General features: G+C 47.7%; 1 protein-coding gene across 2 annotated transcripts; it reads right to left on the minus strand.

The window, feature by feature from the left end:
• Positions 1 to 698: 698 nt before the first annotated feature.
• On the minus strand, positions 699 to 20,164 carry sh3rf1 (SH3 domain containing ring finger 1). Of its 2 annotated transcripts, XM_085927745.1 has the most exons (12): positions 19,528 to 20,164; positions 17,810 to 18,285; positions 7,055 to 7,330; positions 6,616 to 6,711; positions 6,096 to 6,398; positions 4,612 to 4,722; positions 3,332 to 3,459; positions 2,666 to 2,836; positions 2,095 to 2,381; positions 1,685 to 1,968; positions 1,221 to 1,556; positions 699 to 1,145 (listed from the first exon to the last, which is right to left on the minus strand). In XM_085927745.1, the coding sequence occupies exons 2-12, from the start codon at positions 18,176 to 18,178 to the stop codon at positions 981 to 983; spliced, it is 2,526 nt and encodes an 841-aa protein (XP_085783871.1). In that variant the 5' UTR covers positions 18,179 to 18,285; positions 19,528 to 20,164; the 3' UTR covers positions 699 to 980. The 2 variants fall into 2 exon arrangements, with proteins under 2 accessions (XP_085783871.1, XP_085783872.1); XM_085927746.1 differs by lacking the exon at positions 4,612 to 4,722.
• Between the last annotated feature and the right edge of the window lie 2,079 nt (positions 20,165 to 22,243).

Raw genomic sequence — 22,243 nt, forward strand, 5'->3', positions numbered from 1 at the left:
AAATAATCACAGTGGTTCACTTTGTTCACACTAAAAAAGGTCCAGCAAACGGGGGAGGCATGAAGTTGCTAAAGTCCAAGCAGGAAAATGCAGGGTTTCACTGTATTACAAAGACAAACAGAAATAGTGCACAGCTAAAATGGACAACAAATAGTTGCTAATGCTAACTGCTGAGTGTAGTTCATTTTACTAAAAAATACAAATAAATCTCTCGGATTGCAAAATAAATCTTACGGTAATTCAAGTAGACAAAAAAAAAAAATACGATCAAAATGGGATCAATCAAAACAATTCTTTCTCTCTCTCTCGAAATATATATTAGAAAAACTTCCAGCATGTTCACAAAAGCGAGACAAATGTTCTATGTTGTGTCGTGGTGGCAGCGTCACATTAAGGAGTGTGAGGTTACTGCAATGGAAATGTCGATTCACTCTGATGCAGCAGCGCTACGTCGGGGTGTCTTTGATTAGCAGCACAGCTCGTCCAACACAATGGTAGGAAAGCAAACTTCGGATGAATTTACAAGCAGTTCCGTTCAGGCTTGATTTGTTTTTCCAAGTCTCAAGGCGGGGCCGTATACAAGTTGCATCCCATTCAGTCTGTCAATCAAGATTAGAAAATCATTTTTGGTGGAATTAATGACTTTCAATTTTTAAATTCATCTAGTGAAATAAATGCCACATTGAGTCATGTTCGAGTTTACTGAGATGCACACGCACTGCCTCGCCCGTTTAAAAAAAAAAAAAAAAAAAAAGAGAGGACACGTGCCAGTTTAACCCTTTGAACCACTTGGGGGAAAAAAAAAAAAAAGAAAAAGACCAGTCTTTGTTGAAATAAGTTAGAAAAGGTAACATATCTATATTAACTAATTGTCCGGAACTAAATCCTGTTTGTGTCCTTATGTACAATAAAGTGATAAACAGTACAAGGCACACATTTAAGGGTATAAATAAAAAAATGGATTGTGTGCAGGGAGAGGCTTAGATGCTGTCCACGAAGCTTCCGGGAAAGAGTCCTGTCCTGCCGTTGCGCTGCAGCGTGCCTTTGAACCAGCCATCCTCGCGCTTGCGGTGCACGAACACCACGTCGCCCTCCTTCAGCTCCAGCTCGGCGTCGCTCTGCGGTGGGTACGAAACCACCACCCTGTACCTGATTCAGATGCAAAACAAAAAAGGATTGAGAAGATTCAGCTTGAAAGAAGATGCAATTTACGGGGGCAGGTACCTCTCACAGACGATGGGCCGTGCGTCGTGCTGCAGGGATGACAGCGAGGAGCACGGCTGGCGAGGAGGAGGCGCGATAGGAACGCCTCCGTCCAAAGCGCCGGTCCTCCGATGAGAGGCGGGCTCTGACGAGGAAGCGGAGGAAGGAGACGGAGAGGCGGCCACGGCGGCGTCGGCATCTGAGCCGGAGGGAAGGGAAGCCTCTGGACCCGAGCCGCCTTGGCCTGACTCTCCGGCGGCGGCCTGCTCCGACTCCAGCGTGGGCGAGGAAGGTGGCGACTGACGAGACTTCTTCTTGTTGGACAGCAGCTTTAGAAGACTTTTCTTTTCCCTCTGTGGCAACGACAAAACACCATTGGAAGGCGACGTTAAAAACTTTGTGGCCTTCACGCAGCCAAAAATAAAAAAATCCTTGGATGTTGCATTTTCCCAAGGAGGCAAACTTTTTTTTTTTTGCCTACCTTGATGTCCTTGTCCAGGCGGCATGCAAGGGCAGCACTGAGAGCAGAAGCGTTCCCGGCGAGGACGGGCACGGGCCTCAAGGTGTCACCGTCCAGGGAGGCGGCGCTAACGTTGGGCGGTGTGAGGGAGGCGGCGGCGCATCCGAGAGCCACCGACGCCCGGGCGCAGCCCTGAGCGGGGCCGGGTTGGGAGCACGAAGTGAGGTGTGGGAGGTAGGTTCCGGCTGGCGCGGACTGGATAGCCGGGACGGCTGTGGTGGGCCGGTCCTGACCGTGGCAAGCGGCTGAAAACACAATTACCGAATGCAAAAAAAAACAATAGAGTTGTTTTGAGCCACACTTGGTAATAATATGTGAAGTTCTCCATCTTTCAGGATCGTGGTTGAGACCTCCAGTCCTTTTGGACCTACCCGTCCTGACGGCGTTGCGAGCCTGATTCACCGTCATCTGCGAGTTGACGTGAAGTGGCACTTTGGGCTGCTGACCAGTGGCCGTCTGAGCTGCTGTCACCGCCACTGCTGACTGAGCGGTGGGCGCGCCGGTGACGGTGTTCACGGCAGAAGGATGTTTGGCAGAGTCCGGGCCCGCCGCGATGGCTCCGTGGTGGCCCGACGAGGGGCTGACGATGGTGATCCCTCTGCCCGCCTGCGTGCACAGGCTCATGGGCACTTTGGCCTGGTTGCTCCCCGACGCAGTCCTAAAATGTTGAGGCTATGTTACAAGTGTGACACAGCACGCAAGACTGAATAGGATCTCAGTCATTTGTTAGCATTAAGCTAAATGGTTGTTTTATCAAAAGACAGATTGACTGTAAACCTAAATTAGGAAACAGACAGAGCCTGAAGAGTTGGTTATATTGCCACAAGATGGCGCCAAATCAACATTTTGGATGCATTGCCTCCCAATTTAAAGCTCCCACTGTGCATCAAACATTTCTTCACCCCCCCCAAAAAAAACACAACCTGTTAAAGTCCGACCTACCTGCTGACTGGACTCATGTAGTTTCCCGGGAACACTCCGATCTTGCCGGTGTGCATGGACGTGCCCTTGAACCAGCCGTCCTGACAGCGCTCCAGCACCAGGAACATCTCACCCTTCCTCAGCTCCAGCTCGTCCTCCTTGCGGGGGGCATAGGGGAACATGGCCACATATCTGCAGCCGCAAAGCAAACATATCAAAGACACGCCCCGTGAGAAGCAAGCACAGGAAGTTTGTCTTTGCTCGCAATGCGGCCAACCCTGCGCGCGAGAGACGTGTGACCCGGAATTTGTGGGTCATGTCTCTATTGGGGCCGGCGAGGAGTCACAGCTGGGATGCTGTAACTTGTCAGCATGAGAGCCTTGGGAGACTCGGGACGTGTGTGCAAAAGCCGACACAGATGGAGGCGGGAGACCGGGCCTCGGGGTATCTCATTCTAAATAGGTACAGCATGAGTGTGCCTGCTGCCTTGGGGGAAGCTTTACAAGTCAAGGCTGACTCACAGAACCTCAACGCATCGTCGCTGGTATTATCGCATGTGAATAAAGTCCCTGAGACATTCTTTCAAAGGGCAAGTCAGTTGTAGCAAGTGACAAAATGGCCGCCCACCGAGACGGATGAAAACAGGTGGCTGCTTTTGAAGGCGTCCAGACGGTTTACCCAACTCACACTGTGGGTCTTTGTCTGCTGCCTTGATCGTTGACGGTAGGGGAGGGTCTTTGCCCCGCCACCGGCGAGTACCCAGCGCCTCCGGCGGACGACTGCGGCGGAGGAGGTGGCGGTGGTGGGAGAGCGTCCTGCCGGGATGAGGAGAGAGGAGTGTAAAGATAATGATGATTATCGATCGCGGGACGTTCTGTGGAAACCGGCTCAGGCTTGAGCTTAGCTGGCTTTGAGCATGTTTCATAACCATCATGTGAAGAATAACCAAATGGCCTGGCCGTCAGTGGAAAAAAGTTTGGAGCCCAGTTTGTGTAGGAGTGACAAAGCAAGTCCAGCTGACCTCCACTTTGCCTTCCATTTTTTTTGCTTGTTTGTTTGTTGCTAGGAGACGGCGCAGCTGTACAAGCGGCAGAGCTGCCGTCCCAGACTTTAACGCGGACCATATGAAATGACAAACTCGGATCAACTCTGACTCTTCTTGGCGCTTGCAACGATGGCAAAATCCCCCTTTTACCCTTTAATTGTCTCCACATGCCACATGGCTGCCTAGTACTGCAGCTCCACCACAGTGAGGTCGCCAACAACCTGTTTAGAAGTCAACAAACCGAGCAACCGTGAGACCTCCTCGCCCCCCCCAGCGGTATGTGCACGAGGGTGCGAGCGTGTTACGGTCGACTGGCGACGCTGAAGCTGAGATAATTAGGCCGCCAGCGGGCTACAGGAATCATCTGTACAAAAACATCGTGTAGGGTTCCCAAGCCAAGCGGAGAGCTCCACCTTTTGTGTGTGCATTCCTGCTCATTCACTAACTCGCCACGCCAGCGTGTACACACACACGCAGGGGACGTTTGTGTGTGCTTTTGTGTCGGCCGAGAGCTATTATTGCCTCTTTTTTTTTTTTTTTTTTTTAATCAGGCTAAATTTGTAGAAGGAGGTTGATTTTGCAAACAGCTAAAGCTGGGACGGGCAACTGGCATCCTGCCCCTGGATTTGCTCAATTCATTTTTGAAAATGTTTTGTGAGCGGTGTTGAGTTGTAGTAACAGTATTCAGCACTAGGTGGCAGACATCGCTTACCAGCCCTTGTTGAGAAGGGAGAGCATGTCCTGGCTTCCACTCTTATATAACAGTGAACACAAAATATTTACTTCAATATTAGGCGGGCACTCCAGAGACAACTACTGTATTTGTATCTAGGCAATTCAAAATCAAATCTTCATAGTTCTCCATATAGCTTTGCAATATTCGTAAAACAATTGGAACACTTTATCAGAGGTCTGCACGTACCAGCGGAATGGGTGCGTAGCAGGTGTCCGAAGGAAACGTGAAGACTGTGGCTGTGGTGACGGGACTGCTCGGGGGCGGAGTCACAATCAGTCCGGTTGTGCAAATGTGTACCTTTCAAACACAGGATAAATGGGGCTCAACAAATATGATTCCCACTACAGGTAGTTGTAACAAATATTTGACAACTCTTGAAAATGAAGGATAAGCAAAGTGCAAGATGTGGCCTCTGGGACACACTTTGCGCTCTCCTGATACAATGTAGGGCGTAATGACAGAAGACATTTTTTCACCGGGGGCGTCGCATTGTGTGAGTTTGCTCCTCACCGAGGTGGCGAGCGCAACTCTTGGGATTGGCTGACCGAGATCAGGTGACACGAGCGACAGCCGATTGGCCGGCCGCGCGCGTGACAGCCCGGCGGTGTCGTGGTAACGAGGCCCCAGTGTCGCTGACACAATATCTCCCCGAGGCCCGCGTGCTCGCTGGCTTGCCGGTTCGCTCTCCCCGCGCATGAGTGCACCGAGCTGGGACGCCTCTTGAGGTGAACCTCCAACTGAAGCCGTCTCGACAAGTCATTTTCCTGCCAGACTTGATGTGATTTTGCTTGATAGCATTAAGCACGGCACTGTGAGGAAAAGAGATGATGGCAGGCATGTTGGCTCTAAAAAAAAAATCCGCCCCTGGGCGACGGTAGTCGACCTTTGTTGTCCTTTGTCTGCCTGCTGGAAGGTTCAGTAAGGTGGAGGTGGGGCATTTTAAGACTTGAGAACTGAATCAGGTGACATTCCGCAGCACATTGGACGCTCATCAAGGAAGTTGTTGAATTTGCTCAAAATGGCTATTTTCTGACTTTAGTGAGTTTGGGTTGTTTATGTTTTGGGTTTTCCTCACTGCAACTCAGAGGACGATTAGCGCATTCCTCGGCTCCTCTTTATTATTTTAGTGCTCTTTAAACACCTTAACTGACACCGGCCGCCTTACTTGGGTTTATTCGCAGCGCAGGCGGCCTCAGACAAATTGGCACGTTTGCGAGCGTGTCTAACCACGTCCAAAACCTCCGGCAGCTGCCGACCATAAAGCAGCTGCTGTCATGTCTGGCGCGCTCGGCGGGGACCCGGAGGGGGCCTGAGGACGCTTTGCACGGGCGAGTGGAGTCATGCAGCCACGCATTGCTTGAATCCTCGGATGGAGCGTTGTTTGCATGAAGTCATTTATCATGTTTTGCCCTGGATTCGTCATATCGGCAGGAAATACTAAACCAGAGTTCATAAACGCACTGCGGGGGGCAGATTCATTTAAAAATCACCTCTTCAGATTATTTTAAGATCAGGCCAATTACTTTGCCGCCATCTTGTGGCATCTTGGCACCAAGGAACTGTGTTAACCGGTTCATTTGGACAAAATTAGCACTTTGACACTTCCATTGTAGGAAATAAGGATAATGAAAACAATACCCAATTATGGTGGAAGAGGTGTGTCCTGTTACCTGTGAAGGTGCGCTGCAGGAGAGACCACCGCTGATCTCACCGATGCGGGCGGCGGCAGTGGGATTGCTGGAGCTGATGAGTACCGGGCCGCTGATCTCCATAGAGTGGCGCTGCGGGGGCGGAGCCAGCACGGGTTTGTGGGACATGGTGAGGGAGGTGAAGGAATGTCGCTTCTTGCTGTTCTTCTTGTCCCGATGGCCGCCGTTGCTCTGGGACCCTGAGGAGGCCCCCTCGCCCGACTCGCCGTTGTGGTGGTCGGAGGGCTTGTCCGACTCGATGAGCTGCCGGGCGGCAGAGTTGAACTAACAGGGAGGAGAAAATGGAAATGGTGGGCGGGGTTTAGTGTGGCGCTCGCATGCCAACAATCAGACAGAATTTTTTAATAGCTCCGTGTGCTGCTATTTCTGAGCTCGCCACCTCAAACTGTCAAAGAATAATTCTAAACACAAGTGTTTGAACACCTACGCGGTGACCTGGATCTCGACGAATATTAATTCTACTGCATCCTGTTTTTCTTACCTCCACGTATGAGATGGGGAAAATTCCAATTTTATCTCCCAGCATTCCCTCTGCCCAGTTTTCGTCCACGCGGCGGATGACGGTGAGAATGTCGTCCTGGAGAACAACATGAATATGAAAATGTGTTACTTGATTCTGAAGCATTTTTTTTTAAAAATGAATTTTATTTTAGTTTTGCTCATGTTATTCGACGATCTGGCACAGTTGTCTGCTGTTATGTTTTCACTTCAAAGATGGAGATACAACACGGTTAAAGGCTGAGCTAAACCTGCCTTCACATAATGGACCCGCTCTCGCTATATATGCACTCGTTTTATTTTGGTCCCGCCTCGCCTAATTACAGCCGTTCATCAAGAAGCCAGACAAAATGTAATTACCATGCATTTCTTTAGGGTGCTTCAACCCAAAGAAAAACAAACGCAATTAAGTCTTTGGCTACCTTGGCAAACGGTAGGCAGTCCTTATCGGCCTCCTTGTCCTTGAGCTCAAAGTCGTAGAGTGCCTTGCACTGCGGCGGGGGCTGCGGCAGCGGCTTGATGACTTGGACAAAGTTGGTTGGGAAGAAGCCGTGCACGCCGCCCATCTCGCCGTGGTACCAGTTCTCGTCCACCTGCCGGCGCAGAATGATGACGTCGCCCTTGCTGAACTTGAGGTCGCCCGGCTCCTTGCCATCGTAGTTGTAGAGCGCTTTGGCGCACGGCAGCTGCGGGATGGCCTGAAATCACAACGTGGAGCCACCATAAATTTAGCACACAACTTTACTTGGTAGACTACGTGACAAACATGACTTGACGGATTAACACCACTCTAAAAAGATTTCTATGATAATATAATTGCCTACATGTGCCACAATAGGGCAGCAAAGCATTACTTTTGTCTAAATGAAACACCTCAGCTCAATCCAACATAGTTCCTTGCTACCAAGATGTCGGAAAATGGGACCAAAGGAATATGTTGATTGCTTTGGCCTGAGTAAAACAGCATTGATGGATTTCTCAACTGATAAACAAAGAAAAAGAGTCAAGCTGTTAATTTCTATGTGGGGATTCTCTGGGACATGAACACGTGGGAACAAGGTTCAAAAGTTAAGCTTTATAAAACAGACGCACGCTGAAAAACATTACAAGACAAATCCAGGATATCTTAGGCAAAGTTGGAAAGAATATTTTCCTTTCTCTGAACTTGGCTTTGTGGGGGGAATATCTAAAAAAAAAAATCATTGCTGAAACACATTTTTGGAAGGTACCCCACAAATTTTCAGACTAAAGCAAACCAGATTGGAAGATGTTTATTTCCCTCCAAAAAACAGAACATCGCTCAAGAACTGACGTTCCAAAGTCTGTCAAGGACAAACATTTGTGTCCGACTAAGACTTTCAGATGTCCAGTCCCTTTAACACCCCCCCCCCGAAGGAGGTTTTGTATCTTAGCTTCCAAAGCCCTGAAAGGCCCATTCAGGGAATGACAATCCAAGGAAAGAGGGCCAGGCCAGTTGGGGGGTAGCAGGCCGGAGAAACATCAATGTTCTCCATTCAGCGTGAGGAGGGGTGTCTCGAAGGAAGGCTTCAGCTCCAACCAAGCCCCCCCCCCCCCCACCCATACACACACAACAACAACCATTTATCCCGCTGATTGCTGGACATCGTTGCCAGTGATGTGAATCCCAAACACTTTGTGAAGCGAAGGGGTAAACAGAGTTTGGGGAGGAGACTGGATGGTCTCGCTGGAGGCTAATGAAGCGTCGGGGAGGCGCCGGGGAGAGCGGACGGAGTACACAACGAGCGCTGATGGTGAGCCGCTCTGACGTTAGCCCGCTGCACACAATCACACACACCGAAGCACACAACCAATGAGGCCTCGACGATTGCCTAGCCTCAGCCGGGAGCAAGAACCATGAGGGGAGGCGGGGGGGGGCAGTACCCCTTCATTTTGTACTGGAACTGGGCCTCCTTTCAGGGGATGGGGAGGGGGGGGGCTCAGGACTGTGATGAAAATCCAAATAATAAAGCGGGAGCAAATGACAAAGCTGATGAGATGTGAGGACACGGTAAATAAGAAATAACCGTGACCAAGATTTAAGGACTCTGCGGTTACATAATGGCCACAAATGTGTCCGCTCGATTGGCTACAATGGCCACATGAGACTCCATTTGCTACTCTCATTTGTACTATTTTCTTTTTTTCTTTAGAGTGGGCATGTCTTGTGTAAGAATGCAACGATTTTCCTTTTCCAGGTGATGTCATCTATTCCTGTACCAGCACAGGGAGGGACACCCGCTAAAGACACGCTTGGTCTCATTGGCCCACGGTCCCAAAACAGAGCGCATCGTCGCGCTTGTCCACACAGGAAATGTTCAGTGCGGTGCAATCCAAAAATAACCGCCATTTCCACACAGTCAGCTGAGGAACATGGGCTTTAAAAATATACTTTTGGTTTTGGAAGCGGCGCAGAGAGATTTCTAATAATCAAAGACTCGTCTGTTCGGACGGGAGACTTGACACTGCTCAGCTGTTGTGCACAATCGCGCCTTTATCGCGGCTAATGCAATTACAAGAGTGTGCTAAAGAGATTTCGCAGCTTCCTCCCGAGTCACTAGATTGCCATCGAGTGATGTGCTTGCACAGACCGCGCATCCACCATATTTTTATAGCCACATTTGCACAGTCAGCAGTCGGTATCTAGCTAAAGTAGACAGAAACCTCGACCCCCATCGTGTCTACGTTCTCGCTTGTGCGGCTCCGCAGGTGACCGCCTGAGCGCTAGCCCAAACGTCCGCCGAGATATTGGCCAGGTGGTCATTTGTCGGGACATTTGTTGTTCATTAGCAGGTCATTTGCCGCCCAACGATTGCAGCCGCCCACGAGACAGGGAGGAAGGGAGGTAGGGGGGGGCATCTTGACTCCATTAGCGCTGCATGAAATTGATTCCTAATGGCGTTTTTTTTTTTTTTTAATGACCGTTGTACAGCGGGGGCTCCTTTCAGCGCTCTGCCATTCCGCCTTTGCATCCCGAGGGCTTCTTTGTGTAAAACGCAGGAACTGGGCCGTGGACGGAAGCACGCAGGCAGACAAAGGAAGGCGGGGTATCAGGTTTATTAAAATAGAAAGAAAAGTCTGGAAAGAAAACTTTGAGGTGAGATGATACAACCGCACCAGGGGCCAAAAAGTGAAATTGCTAAAAATAGAGTCGTCTGCCTCTAGTTTCCATGGAAACAATTTTTTGGGTGGGGTTAGCGTTTAGAATTGTCGGAAGAGCAAATCAAGTAACAAGCGAGTCACAAAATGTATTTGTTACGTGGTAAGGATTTTTGAAGGAAAAGTAAAGGGGGAAAGAACGAAGTTAAGGTGCCACTGTAATTTGTCTCCTTTAATGCTATTGCATTATGACCAACTCAGAGGTTGGTCCACAGTACGAGGGAAATACATTTTTACATTTTTTTCTGCAGTGGAAGCAAACAAGCCAAAAGCATAAAACGCTGAGGTCAGCTTCAGTGTTGTGGGACTAATTGATCTAGTGGGGAGGAAGTTGCAATGAGCCATTCGAGCTTGGCCGAGTACTTTGCTGTACAACAATTTCCCCGCTCTGTTGTTTGTTGTCACTCGCCACACGGCAAATGAGGCTCGCCATCTACTGCAGGCACGAACGCGCTCGCTCACTCAATGGATCGCACGACGAGAACGGGAGGTTTTCACCAAGCGCTGGAACAGAAACTCCATTTATAGCACTTCAAGAGATGCAAGTCCAACTGTCTATTCCAAATGAGACGACTTTACAGATTTTCACCCTGCCGGTCGCAAAAGGCATCGCCGCGCTAACCGCCCGCTGACCTCGGCCTGCTCCGGTTTTACTGCCGGGTCCTGACCTGGTGCTCAAGTTCAGATGGAGCTCGCTCATGAGAACCTGGAAGCGGGTCGGTGATCAAAGCCATCCATTCCCGGAGTGGGCTACCTGGCCCCATAAGGTTGCCATGTGTAAAAGCAGGAATTACATTGAGATTTTGTGTCTACAAAGAAACGCTTGGAAGCACCGAGTTCTATAATAACATTCTTCTGGCGAGTCCGGCTGCTAAGCTATAGCTGAGCCGACCAAAGGAAAGTGTTTTAGCAGGGAGCTAATACGGCTTTATGGGATGTCTCACACACAGACACACATGTGGTTCTCATGTGGGTTTATTGCTGGGATGTACAATTTTTACACAAAAGCAGGACTGGCGCAGCACTTTGTCTAAACCCAAGTGGGGTACTTTACCCGGGAGGGCAAAGGATGTTCTGGGTGGGCCAGCGGACGGCTCGCTCTGCTTTTCTGACTTAAGGCCGAGAGAGCAAAAGTCTTTCACGGCGTGCCAGTTCATACAGTCCAGTGAGCTTTAAGGACCGCCTCCGCGGGGGCCCGCCGGTGTGGAGGGCAAGCTACAATGCTGCCGGCAAAGATGAGAGAGACAGCGTGGCATGCCATCCTAAACCAGCGTCACGACAAAAAATATTGACGTGGAGCAGTTTTGTAATTCGTGAGTCACACTATTTATGTTACGCTCTCACAACAAGAGGACACACACTACTGGATCATGACCTTTAACCCAAACCTTCATCAATGGCAAACAAATGACACACGGGCTATATATGGCCTCACCAGACATTACCAAAGTGTTAGACTCGTGTGGGCATGATGAAGTAATAAGATTGTTGAAACCTCTGATCTTACAAAGGGGCCATTATTTCAGGTCCCAATCAGATCAGATTGAATTTGGTGGATTAGTACCAAGAGACGAGTTGCACATAAGAAACAAACTCGTATCCAAGCTACAGAGAGGCTTTTGGTGCGCAAATGTCACAGTAACAGTGAACGCAGCGGCCAGTCAATAGCAGCTGAATACTAAGCGTTTCCTCGCTTTCTTGGCCGCCGCGCAGCTAAAAGCGAACACTGTTGGCTCGTTTGTTTCCACGGAGTCATTCAGCGGGAGCCACCTGCCCCGCTCTGACCGACTTCCATTAGGAGGGCGGAAGTCAAGGGAGTGGACTCTACAGGGCCGTTATATTGGCTTCTACTTATGCTCGGTTCCTGTCCTGGCCGGTACCTGTTCACTTCCTGGGTCGCTGGCAAGTGAAGAACTTTGCTTGGGTGGGCTCGTATTTGTACGGCCCTGGAAAGGGCCAACAAACAAAAGGTACTGACAGAGATTTGGCAAGGGGTCCGAGAAACAAACATGGCCGCGAGAAGGAGCTTTTTTTTTTTTCCTCTCTCCAAATTTCCACTTTTGTAAACAAAGCGCCAGTGTGTTTGTTCATTCCGACCTGGACCGAGTCCAGATGTAGCATGGAGTCGCTGGCTCGCCTTCAAGTTTATGGACATCACGGGATTCTTCTGCCAAGGTTATACGGAGAAACTGCTCAGATGGATAAAAGCTGGATAACACCCCTGTGTTTCGCCCGCGACTCATTAAAGCAAACACGACGGCCATTTGGTCACGTCAGGACCGCATTTGTGTTTGTAAGAGACAAATGGGCTCAAAGTGCACTTCCAGATAATCAGACGTGCTTAGGAAGGGACGCAAACAGCCGGAGCGTTTTCCTGGAGTGGTGGCAGGGTGTTTGCGCACAAGGGCGTGATAATGGCCGACCGCCTTGAGCGCGACTCTTGTCAGCGCTCAAGTTCTCCAGAATTAATCACACCTATCGGCAACAGAGCCGTAGCTAAAAGCGGACGCTCGAAATCTTGTTCATCTATGTAATTGAACCCTTCGATTTGCTGCTACAGACATATTTTTTTGTGGCTCTACTCGTGATAGACAAGCCGAGCAACTTTCATGTTGCTAATGTTCAGAGTTTCACTTATTTTATGGGAGGTCTGAAAGGGCGCATCACTCAAGGTGAGCCTGAGGCGACCAGCAGGAGCGTATCAAAGATGCATCCAGAGCCGGTAATAGCTGCGGGGGTCGCAGGTCAAACAACTGAAAACAAAACTCTCCACAAATCATTATTTGGCCCCGGGGACGGGAACAAAACACTTAACATGCCAGCAGCCAAACAGCCCGTGCTTGATCACGGCCGCTCCACCAATCACAACAAAGGGTGAAAGGTCAAAGTTTTCCTCATGGGTACGATAGGGGCTCTTGGGGAATAGGGCAGCCGCACAATAAAAAGTTAGAGTGGCCGGCAGCTGGCAAAATAGTTGCAGGCGAAAACCCCACTGAAGACGTGGCGTTGCCGAGTTTGCTGGCTACATAAGACAAAATGTATACAAGTCAGAACGTGTCGTAGTCGGACAGAGTGACGCTTTTAGGGCCTAATTAATGTGGATTTTTTTGAAAACGATGCCAATGTCTGCGATAAAAAAAAAAAGTACCAATATGTATTCTATGAATAAATATTTCTCTCATAATATTGTCCGATTTTGTTGTTGTTGCCTGATTCATGTTGGATTTCTGGCCGATTTTGGTCAGGCTTGTTATTTTGGTCAGATTCCTTTTATTAGATTTTTTGGCAGATTTCCTTTTTGAGTGCCTTTGTTGTCTGATTTTTTATCCGTATTTGCCAGCTGATTTCTTAAATAATTTTTTGTCCAATTCTGTTTTCAACAAAATTTTTGTGAGGTTTTCCTTATAACGATCAGTCAACAGTACATCACTAGGCAAGCACGTATGACCAAAATATTTGATGAGCTAAATAAAGTTAAAATCTTTATCCTACATGCTTGAAAGAAGTGACACGTTCTCTAATTGTTTACCCTCTTCTCCTGGACGACAAAACCATTTTGTGGTAGCCTCAAGGTGCGATTGGAATGTGGTGAGTGGGCTAATGACTGCTTCCACCGGCACAGTCATGCTGACAGACTTGCAAGAGATGAGACCGAGGGAAAACGGGGGAGGGTGAATGCGGTTTGGTCGGCGGACCACCCAGAGTTAACCCGCCGCGTGTGACAACGGCTTTATCAAAGGCCGAGACGTACGGGTAAATGACGGGCAAAGAGTTTGTCGTCAAGACGAACATTCTTGCAAGGAGACAAAAAAAAAAAAAAAAAAACATGACTCGGCTCAAAGGCTTTCAGGTGCAGAAGCGTGTCACCGCACGTCGCCTTGTCTACACGAGAGCGTAGCTTATCGTAAAAGACCCCGAGCATCTTTACAAATGGCGTTTGCTCATCGGGCAAAGAGCGACGTTGCTTCTTTTTACCAAAAACAATGACGGCACAATACAAATAATCTCCAGCTTGAAGTTGTACAGAAGACGGATGTGCTGGACAGGATTAGACACGTTTATGGGGGTGGGGGCATGAGAGGGGAGGGGGTTGGGATGACCTGCAACTACTCATGGAATTCCTCAGAGCCGCTCACGCAGACGCACGACATCTCTCTCTGATTGAGAAAAAGAGGTTAAGGTGGGACGGAACAAAAAAAAAGTCAAGTCCTTCCGAGTTATGTCTTGAAAGGGAAACAGACAAGACAAAGGGGAAACACAAAGTCCACACCGGGGGGGAGTCGCGTTCCCCTCCGCCAGGGTGCAATCACATGATTTGCTCTTTTGAACCTCTCCTTGGGAATTACGTAAACCCCGACATGGCGAGGACGGTAATTACCCACAGCATAAGCAGCCGCTCGCCCGCTCACTCCTCGCATGTTTTCCAAAACACAGACGGGATTTATGGCGATGACGAAAGAGCTCGGCTGCGTATGATGGACTGCCGGCTCGGCCGCCTTAAGAGTATCGTGTCAGGGGGTGACATGCAACATGTGTTTGTTATTCGTGGTATGTTGGGAGCTATTCCCGAATAGTAAACAATTCGACGGTCTTTGTGTGGGTGAAGAAGAGTATCACCAACCTAACAACCCAATTTTACTCGAATAAACACGGTGACTGGTAACAGGTACTGCCTGGTACGCAACAGGGAAAGTTCACTTCAGGTCACCGTGGTATAATTTGTAATCGTAAAATCCGATCTGGCTCGTGTTTCCAAGGTGACTAATGATAGCGGTATGAGCTACATAATTAGCGTGACATCATTTCAAAAGTTCACAAATAGGGCGGCCCGAAAGCCTTTGGGGGGGAAAACATCCCAGCGATGGAAAGCTTCCACGGTACGTCTTGCCAGCTTTGTGGCGCGGCGTGACGGCGTAATGACGGGCTTGTGTCACACGGACGGAGGTCAGCCGGCCAGCCACGAGGAGCGGCTTCGACAACAGCCTGACGTCATCAAAGCGGGCCGGCGTGAATCACCGACCTCAGATGAGGGAGGCGTGCGGGAATTTTAATGAGAACCTCTGCGTAAGAAAAACACAAACATTCTTTTTTGCCCGCAGTATAAATCGACAACAAAATGAATGACAAAAAATAACAGGGAAACAGAATCCACCGTCCGGCGTCCCGTTTTGTTTGATGTGCCTATGAGAGGCCTTGACGAAGAAAAACAAACTGTTTGTGAAAGGCTTTCATTACACGAGACGGTGACGTCCTGCCGACAAAATATTTTCCTGTTTCCCGTCAGCGGGCAAAGAGCTGCGACAAATGACTTAAGAGGCTCCACGTGTTCACGTCGAGAACACGGTGGAAAAAGTAACAACCTCCCTCTGCCGCGGGTCAAGTCAACTTTTTTCTTTTTAACGATGACGGAAACACAAGAAGATCGTCCATCACTATTTTGACAGCGTAGAACATCTCGAGCAGCTGCGGCCGATGCCGTGAACGTGTGCAGCCGGAACACCCATGATGAGCGCCATCGGCCTCGCGCCCACGATTTACGCACGCCGTGTCGAGGGGAAACCAGTCAGAATCTGTTTACAATTAATCAATAAATCCTTTCTCATAATATTCAGCTGGTGAGAACGAGGAAGTCTTTGCGGTCGCGTTTGTAAGTCCAAGCGGCAAACTGTTGTTTCCACTATGCGAGTAAAGCCTCAATTCGCCACTTGACCATAATAAGTGAAGACATCCACGCAAATCTCCCACTTGAACCCCCCCACACACGCACGCACACACAGACCCTCCCCCCCCTGACTACAATGACTCTTGAACCCGGATCTTTGACTCCCAGACAGCACCCAACGGCTCTTTGCATTGCTCGGCCGGCCGTCTGTTCTCAATCTACGCTGGCAAAAAAAAAAAAAAAAAAGACAAAAAAAATAAGTTATATGAGTAAAATGAGGGCAAGGGGAACTCAAAACATCCTTGTTACCCAGCACCGTGGGATGTGAGTCATCAAACTGAAGGGTTCTAGTGGACCACCCGCTCAAACAACTAAGTTAAAGCAAATGCCAGAAAAGAGTGTCAAACAACTGCCGCAACCCCGGAGATGCTTTTAAGGGGGTGGGCAACGCTGAGCCGCTGCCGTACTAAACATTTGTCCCCTTTGGTCACGACGCCACAACTTAACACCCATTGGCTTCTGTTACCAGTCATTCAGCTAAGCGGTAAGATGACTAAGGGGCCCGAGACAAAACCCTGTTGTGCACCCGTTGGGCGGCTCTCAGCCAAACAAAAATCAGAGGTGGGGCGGGACACCCAAAATGAGCTGCTTCCAGACAGACATTTTGGGCCATCCGACAATGAAGAGGTGAAGCTAAGAATGTCGAGCGTGGTTAGTGAAGCACTCGAGGGCCCGAGGCGGGGCGGTCGGAGATCAGAGCGGCCAATCGGCACCGGCTTTGATCCAGCCCCTTTCATGTCGTGAAGACCTTACACCTGCACAGCCGGGCTTTGGTCTGTCATTAGCGGAACGCCTACCTCGCGACGCACAAGAAACTATTTTCACGAGAGCGAAACTCAAACTTCCTTCCTGTCGCAATTTATCAAACAAGCGGCATCATCAGACAAAGTCGCACCGGCGTTGGTTTGACCCGGACCGGAACGTGTCAAATGTCAACACGGCCTGAAAGCCGAAGAGAGCTCCGCTGAGACCGGGCTTTTCAGAGCCAAGGGAAATTCCCCAAAGCCCAAACAAGCTTTGAAAGGAGCACGAATGAATAGAGCGATACTGTAGCCAGCGAGGCGGGTCGCCCAGTAGCAATTTACAGGAGGGCCTCTGATCTCGGGCCGGTGCGATCCATTATCGGCCTGTTGACATTCTGATGATTTTACACAGGGCCTTGACATCTTTTCATCAAGCCTATCCCTCCCTTTTTGGTGCAGGTCACAACAAGGGGCCATTCAAATATTTGGCCTTTTTGTTTTTTTTCGGGGAATTCTCGAGGAATTGGAAAGACACGACAACTGGAGTCATTAGTGTCAAACATGGATTCAGATGTCAACATACGATATTCAGTTGATTGACACGCTAAACAAGTTTCAACACAAAAAAGTACTCGGAAATGTCGTGGCGTTCTCCGGCGGCGGTTTACTAATGTTTTAATGAATGCTATCGAAATAGATGAAGGACATAAGATAAATCTAAAATCTAATATTGACCACATGTAATCGAATATTGACGAATGGACCTCCAGTGCTCAAGACTAACAGGAGGAAATAAAAAGCACGAAATCTCGTTATCGGAAAACTCCTGGCTGGAGCAGAAGGCGGTAAAACTTGTGCGTTAAATTATTAACTGATCTCAATCACGTCCGTTAGTCAACCAGCTGCTTTCCATTTCACTCTGATCGCAGTTAATCTGCGGCAAAGATTAGCGGCGGTAATGCAACGTGCCGCTTTTAATCCGTGCGGATTTGCGCTGTATTGTTTCAGCTCAGGGGGCAGCGCGGTGGTCGTGCGCTTTGCGCTTCTGCCTTTAAGTTCGACTCGCATATCGGCGCTGGGATGAATATTATTATTAATAAATGATGATTTACAGAATATGGCCGCAGCTAAAAAAAAAAAAAAAAGGTCCAAATGTCAAAAACACAGAAAAACTTGTTGTCCACACAAGCAGAAAGTTAATGTTCAACTTCTATTCGTGCTACCTCGCTCCACTCCCTGCTGCGGACTCGCTCATCCAATCACAAATCTAACCGCAGGCGTGTTGAATTTATTATTGACAGTCAGCAGGAGCGGACAGATAATAAGGCAGCCGCACCCACGTCTGCTGCTTTGCCTCAAGATAGTTTCGCCAAACTCTGCATTGGGTGGATGCAGCACTTAATGGTGATAGCACTTGTCGCTAGGCCAATTATTTTGCATTGCAAGCCAAAATTGGAGGGTACAAACAAACAAAAAGTGTAACAAATGTAAAATGAAGCAATTAAGACACAGTATGCGATGCCTTGGAGACTTACCCGGACAAGAGTGCTCTTGGCCTGTGCCCGCTGAGGTTGGGCTCCAGGGGCGCCCTGGTCGTTCCGGGATCCACCGCCGTGCACCCGCGCCGCCGCTCCGGCGGTGCCGTTGGTGGGCAAGGGTCTGCGCGGCCTCTGCTTGATCCCATCTAGTAGGCGCACTAGCAGGATGTTGCTGGGCAGCTCGTCCACGGCGCACTCCACCAGCGTGCGGCACTCCGGGCAGCGCAGCTCGCCTCGGGAACCCACGATGCCCTGCAGGCAGCGTCGGCAGAAGGTGTGCTGACAGGGCAGAACCTTGGCCGACGCGTCCAGACGCTCCAGGCACACCGGGCACTCCAGCAGGTCCAACAGCACCGACTCATCCATGCTCGCGAGCGCTCGGCCCCGGTGGCTTCAGCAGAAAAACATGACGCTCGCTCCACCCGTGTCACGTCTCTGCCATTCCTTGGTTAGGGCCACGGCCTGGGCATGAGCTGCAAAAGAGGGTCAACATGTGCAGATTAGTCAACACAATCGAGAATCAGGTCACAGAATGCGTGCACAACAATCACATATGGCTCAAGTATATTGGCGCACATATCGTTTGGAATTTGATCATAGTCTCATCTCAAGTCAGATTCAAATCAAACATACATTTTTGTTCTTTGCGACCTTTCTATACATCCAACATCATACTTTCCTGGATTTGAATAAAAAAGTTCTATGATTAGGCAGGCCAGACCCTGAATATGTAATAATACTTTAATTGCATTTCTATTGTTTTGTAACAACAGGGAATGGCTCTCAGTGGCTCCACACGGTTGAAAAATCCACCTTGAAAGGAGAAGAAAAAAAATCTCACTCATCCATGAAGTGATACACAGGAGTAGAAAATGGCGTTTAAAACCCCAACCGTAGGATTGATGATTAGCGTAACTCTGAGGTGCTTAAAGTTCACGTTTAATCTAATTTGCCACAAGGCGGATAAACAAACGCACCTGCAACCTGCAATCTGGCACATTACTCCCATGGCCGGATTGTGACACAATTACACCTAGTAGGAAATACGGAGAAAATTGTTTCTCTCATATTACTCCGCCATTTGACGTGATTGGCCGCGTCATGCTAGTTTGTAGGCTCTAACTGGTGTACTGTAGTAAGCCCAATGCAATGTGACATCACCAGAGGATACTTCAGCTTGCATCTCATCTCCACAGCAAGTTCACTGCACGTCCTAGGCAATAGCATGAAGCTTTATACAACAAGGTAGAAGGACTTTAATAACGTACAGCATTATTAATTATTTTAATTCATTATATTAATGAAAAAGCAAAGTGTGGAAGTATTATATATATATATATATATATATATATATATATATATATATATATATATATATATATATATATATATATATATATATATATATAATTTACATGTCATACACATGCAACAACACAATATTGTTAGCTTGATAGAATAGTTTGCACCAGTCATTTTTAATTAACTTACTATAACAATATGATTTATTTATTTTAAATCCCTAGAATCTGAACTCTTTCGTTGGTTGAATTTGCTGTTTTATCCTTTCTCGAACGTTTAAACTGAATTGGGGAAAACTACATTTCAGCAGCTAGCGGTAACTTGGTGGCGTTACCAAGTTTTAAAGCACTCGAAATGTGGCGAATTAGACAGAAATCACAGAAAATACAAGCAAATGTACAAACTTTACTTACCTCTTCGTTTGCCGCTTGTGTCCTTCTTCGACCAGTTGTGGCTACCTTTACTAGATAGCAAGCTTCCCCGCTACTACTACTACAGTACTACAACTACTACTATTATTACTACTACTACTACTAGCCTCCCCCCCCACCCCCCACCTATTATGAAAAATCGAAAATGGAGTTCTGTTATGTCGGGTGGGGGTTTTAATCCGGTGTATGGCGTCTCCAAATATTTGTTGATGCAGTTTCTGTTAGACGAAGAGGAGAGGCGAGCGACAACAAGTCGGAGCGCGTCAACGGATCGCCATGCTACTCGCTTGTTCTGTTCTGTTCTGTTGGACCTGCAAACACTGAGAAGGGAGGGAGTTGTGTGGCGTTCAAAGACACTGAGAATTTCAAGTTCTTAACGGGGGGAGGGAGGGCACGCACGATTAAGCGCATCCAACTAAAATGCTGTTGAAAATACTCTTTATATTGTTATTTCTTTATTTCCCAATTAAACGCACAATTCACGATCCTCTTTTATACTGAGGGTATTTTACGCTCGATGCACGAGTGTTCTGATTTCCGAGGCACACCCGAAGCGGGCGTCGAAGCTTTGTTATAAGGGCGTGAGCTAAATCATGCCACCATGTGTCAACTTGTTTTTAATTCCATTTAATCGCTTAAAACGCACATGCCAGTATTTATTTTATTATGTTTTAATGTGATTGTGTTTTGTGTGATGCGGTTAAACTCCACTTTTTATTCTAATCTGTCATCTTTTCTACAGAATGCCTGAAAATAGTGCTGAATTGATTTCTTTGTCAGAAGGAGAACAGACTTCATTTTTTGTTTTGTTTCATCTTACTACAACAACTACAATTCAAAATTCAGACTTACTAGTACAAATACTGTAATAAAAGCCATTAAAAAAAATGCAGACAAGGCTAATATAATTATTGTGTCTGGATTTTTCAAAACACATTTGACAGGGTACAGACTGCAAAATACGACGTGTGAGACGAAAACACCATTAAAGGTAGAGCAAAGTCCTATTGGACGAGATTATTCTGACTCTTGGTCCTCACTCTTTATCAAATTACAACCCAGGTTTATCTAGTTCTTGGATGTTTTTCCAAACTGTGAAACTGTCCCACTGCTTTATACATTTCCCCTTCAGGAAAAACTGAAAAAAAAAAAATTTAAAATGTGAGCGTTGAGTGTGATTGCTCGCCTGTTAAGTGTCAAAATTCCATCGAGGTCATGCAGCACACCAGACAATAAACATTTATTTTGATCCTGTTTGGAAGATATTGCACAAGAGGGAGGAGAGAAGGCGCAATAAAACTACAGATTTATAAGGAGGTGGCGCTCCACCGTCACGTGATCTCATGGGAGCTGGCAGGAGTCCCCCACCCCCGTCTCCCCATCCCCCGGCTCATATTGCTACAATGCATTGTACCTTCACTCAGACAATGGCCCCCACCGTCATGCTGTTTTTTTTTTTTTCCTGCCTGACCTCCATACATTTACTTGAGCATTTGGAAAATTATTCACCATCCTTGATTTCCAGCTCAAGGCCCATCTACTATTTTATCCCCGCATTTGTCACTACTAACATGTTGTCCAACTAGTATGCCAAAGATGTTCTACTAGTGCGCAGAAATGTCCTTCATGTGGCGTACTGCTGCTATTAATTCCGGTGCTCACTGTGCTTTCAAATCTGTGATATTTCTGGAACTCTAAGAAAAGCAAACAAGTAATTACAGAGCCTTTATTTGTAATGCTGCTTGACAAGTGTGCATTTATTAACTATCAAAGAACAACTTTGAGCTTTACTCCAAGGGGACCAAAATCTCTAGTGCTTACGACGCTATCAAGATTAGACTTTTTAATAAGGTTTAATAAGCCAGCCCGAGGTAACAAAGGGCCGATTGCTGGCTAATGGTGGTTGCGTGCATATATCTGCCCTCCCCAGGGGAACAGAACCAAAGGTCTTATGGGAAACGAGTCACATTAATTTCAACCCCAACATCCGCCAAGCCGTCTCTTTGACTTCCTCGCTGAGTTCACCTTTCCAGTTGAGAAAAAACAAAGCACTGCTCCCCCCCCCCCCCCGCAAAGTCAGGGGCAGCCAAAATGTAAAAAGCTGGCCGCTAATGAAACAGATAAGACTGGGCTAGGATGCCAAAGGCAGCCTATAATAATGTCACACCAAACAACAAAGCGCCAAGGAGTTAATTTAGTGCACATTGTGCATAGCCCGCGATCCGCATTTAGACTGAATTATGACTTGCTGACTCGGCGAAAATGCAATTGTATTACAGCGGCGAGGCCTGAAAAACGTTTGGCTCCCAAATGGCCTCTGCTGTCAGTGTGTACATTACGTCCCCTTAAATAATCTTTTCTAATCATTGATTCGTAATGGAATGTCACAGGATTTTTTATACACTGACATGAATGAGAATAGAGGACAGCCAGCAGCTATATTTTCATGCTGTTACGGAGTTGGCATTCAATTTGTAATTAAAAGTGAAAACAAAAATTCACAAAGAGAAGTTACATTTAAATTAAACGGATGAAAGTAACGTTTTTTTTTATTTTTATTTCAAATAGGACCTTTGGCTCTTAATGTGCTTTGGATTTATTACATCGGAGAGGTCAAGTCAAAATAAACTCAACGTGGCCCCCTGGCGCCTAAAGCGAGCAGTACATCATGATAGCATATGACGTAGAGTCACGTGAT

This window comes from Syngnathus leptorhynchus, chromosome 13 (genome assembly GCF_054491065.1).
Source record: "Syngnathus leptorhynchus isolate UIUO chromosome 13, UIUO_Slep, whole genome shotgun sequence".
Lineage (NCBI taxonomy): Eukaryota > Metazoa > Chordata > Actinopteri > Syngnathiformes > Syngnathidae > Syngnathus > Syngnathus leptorhynchus.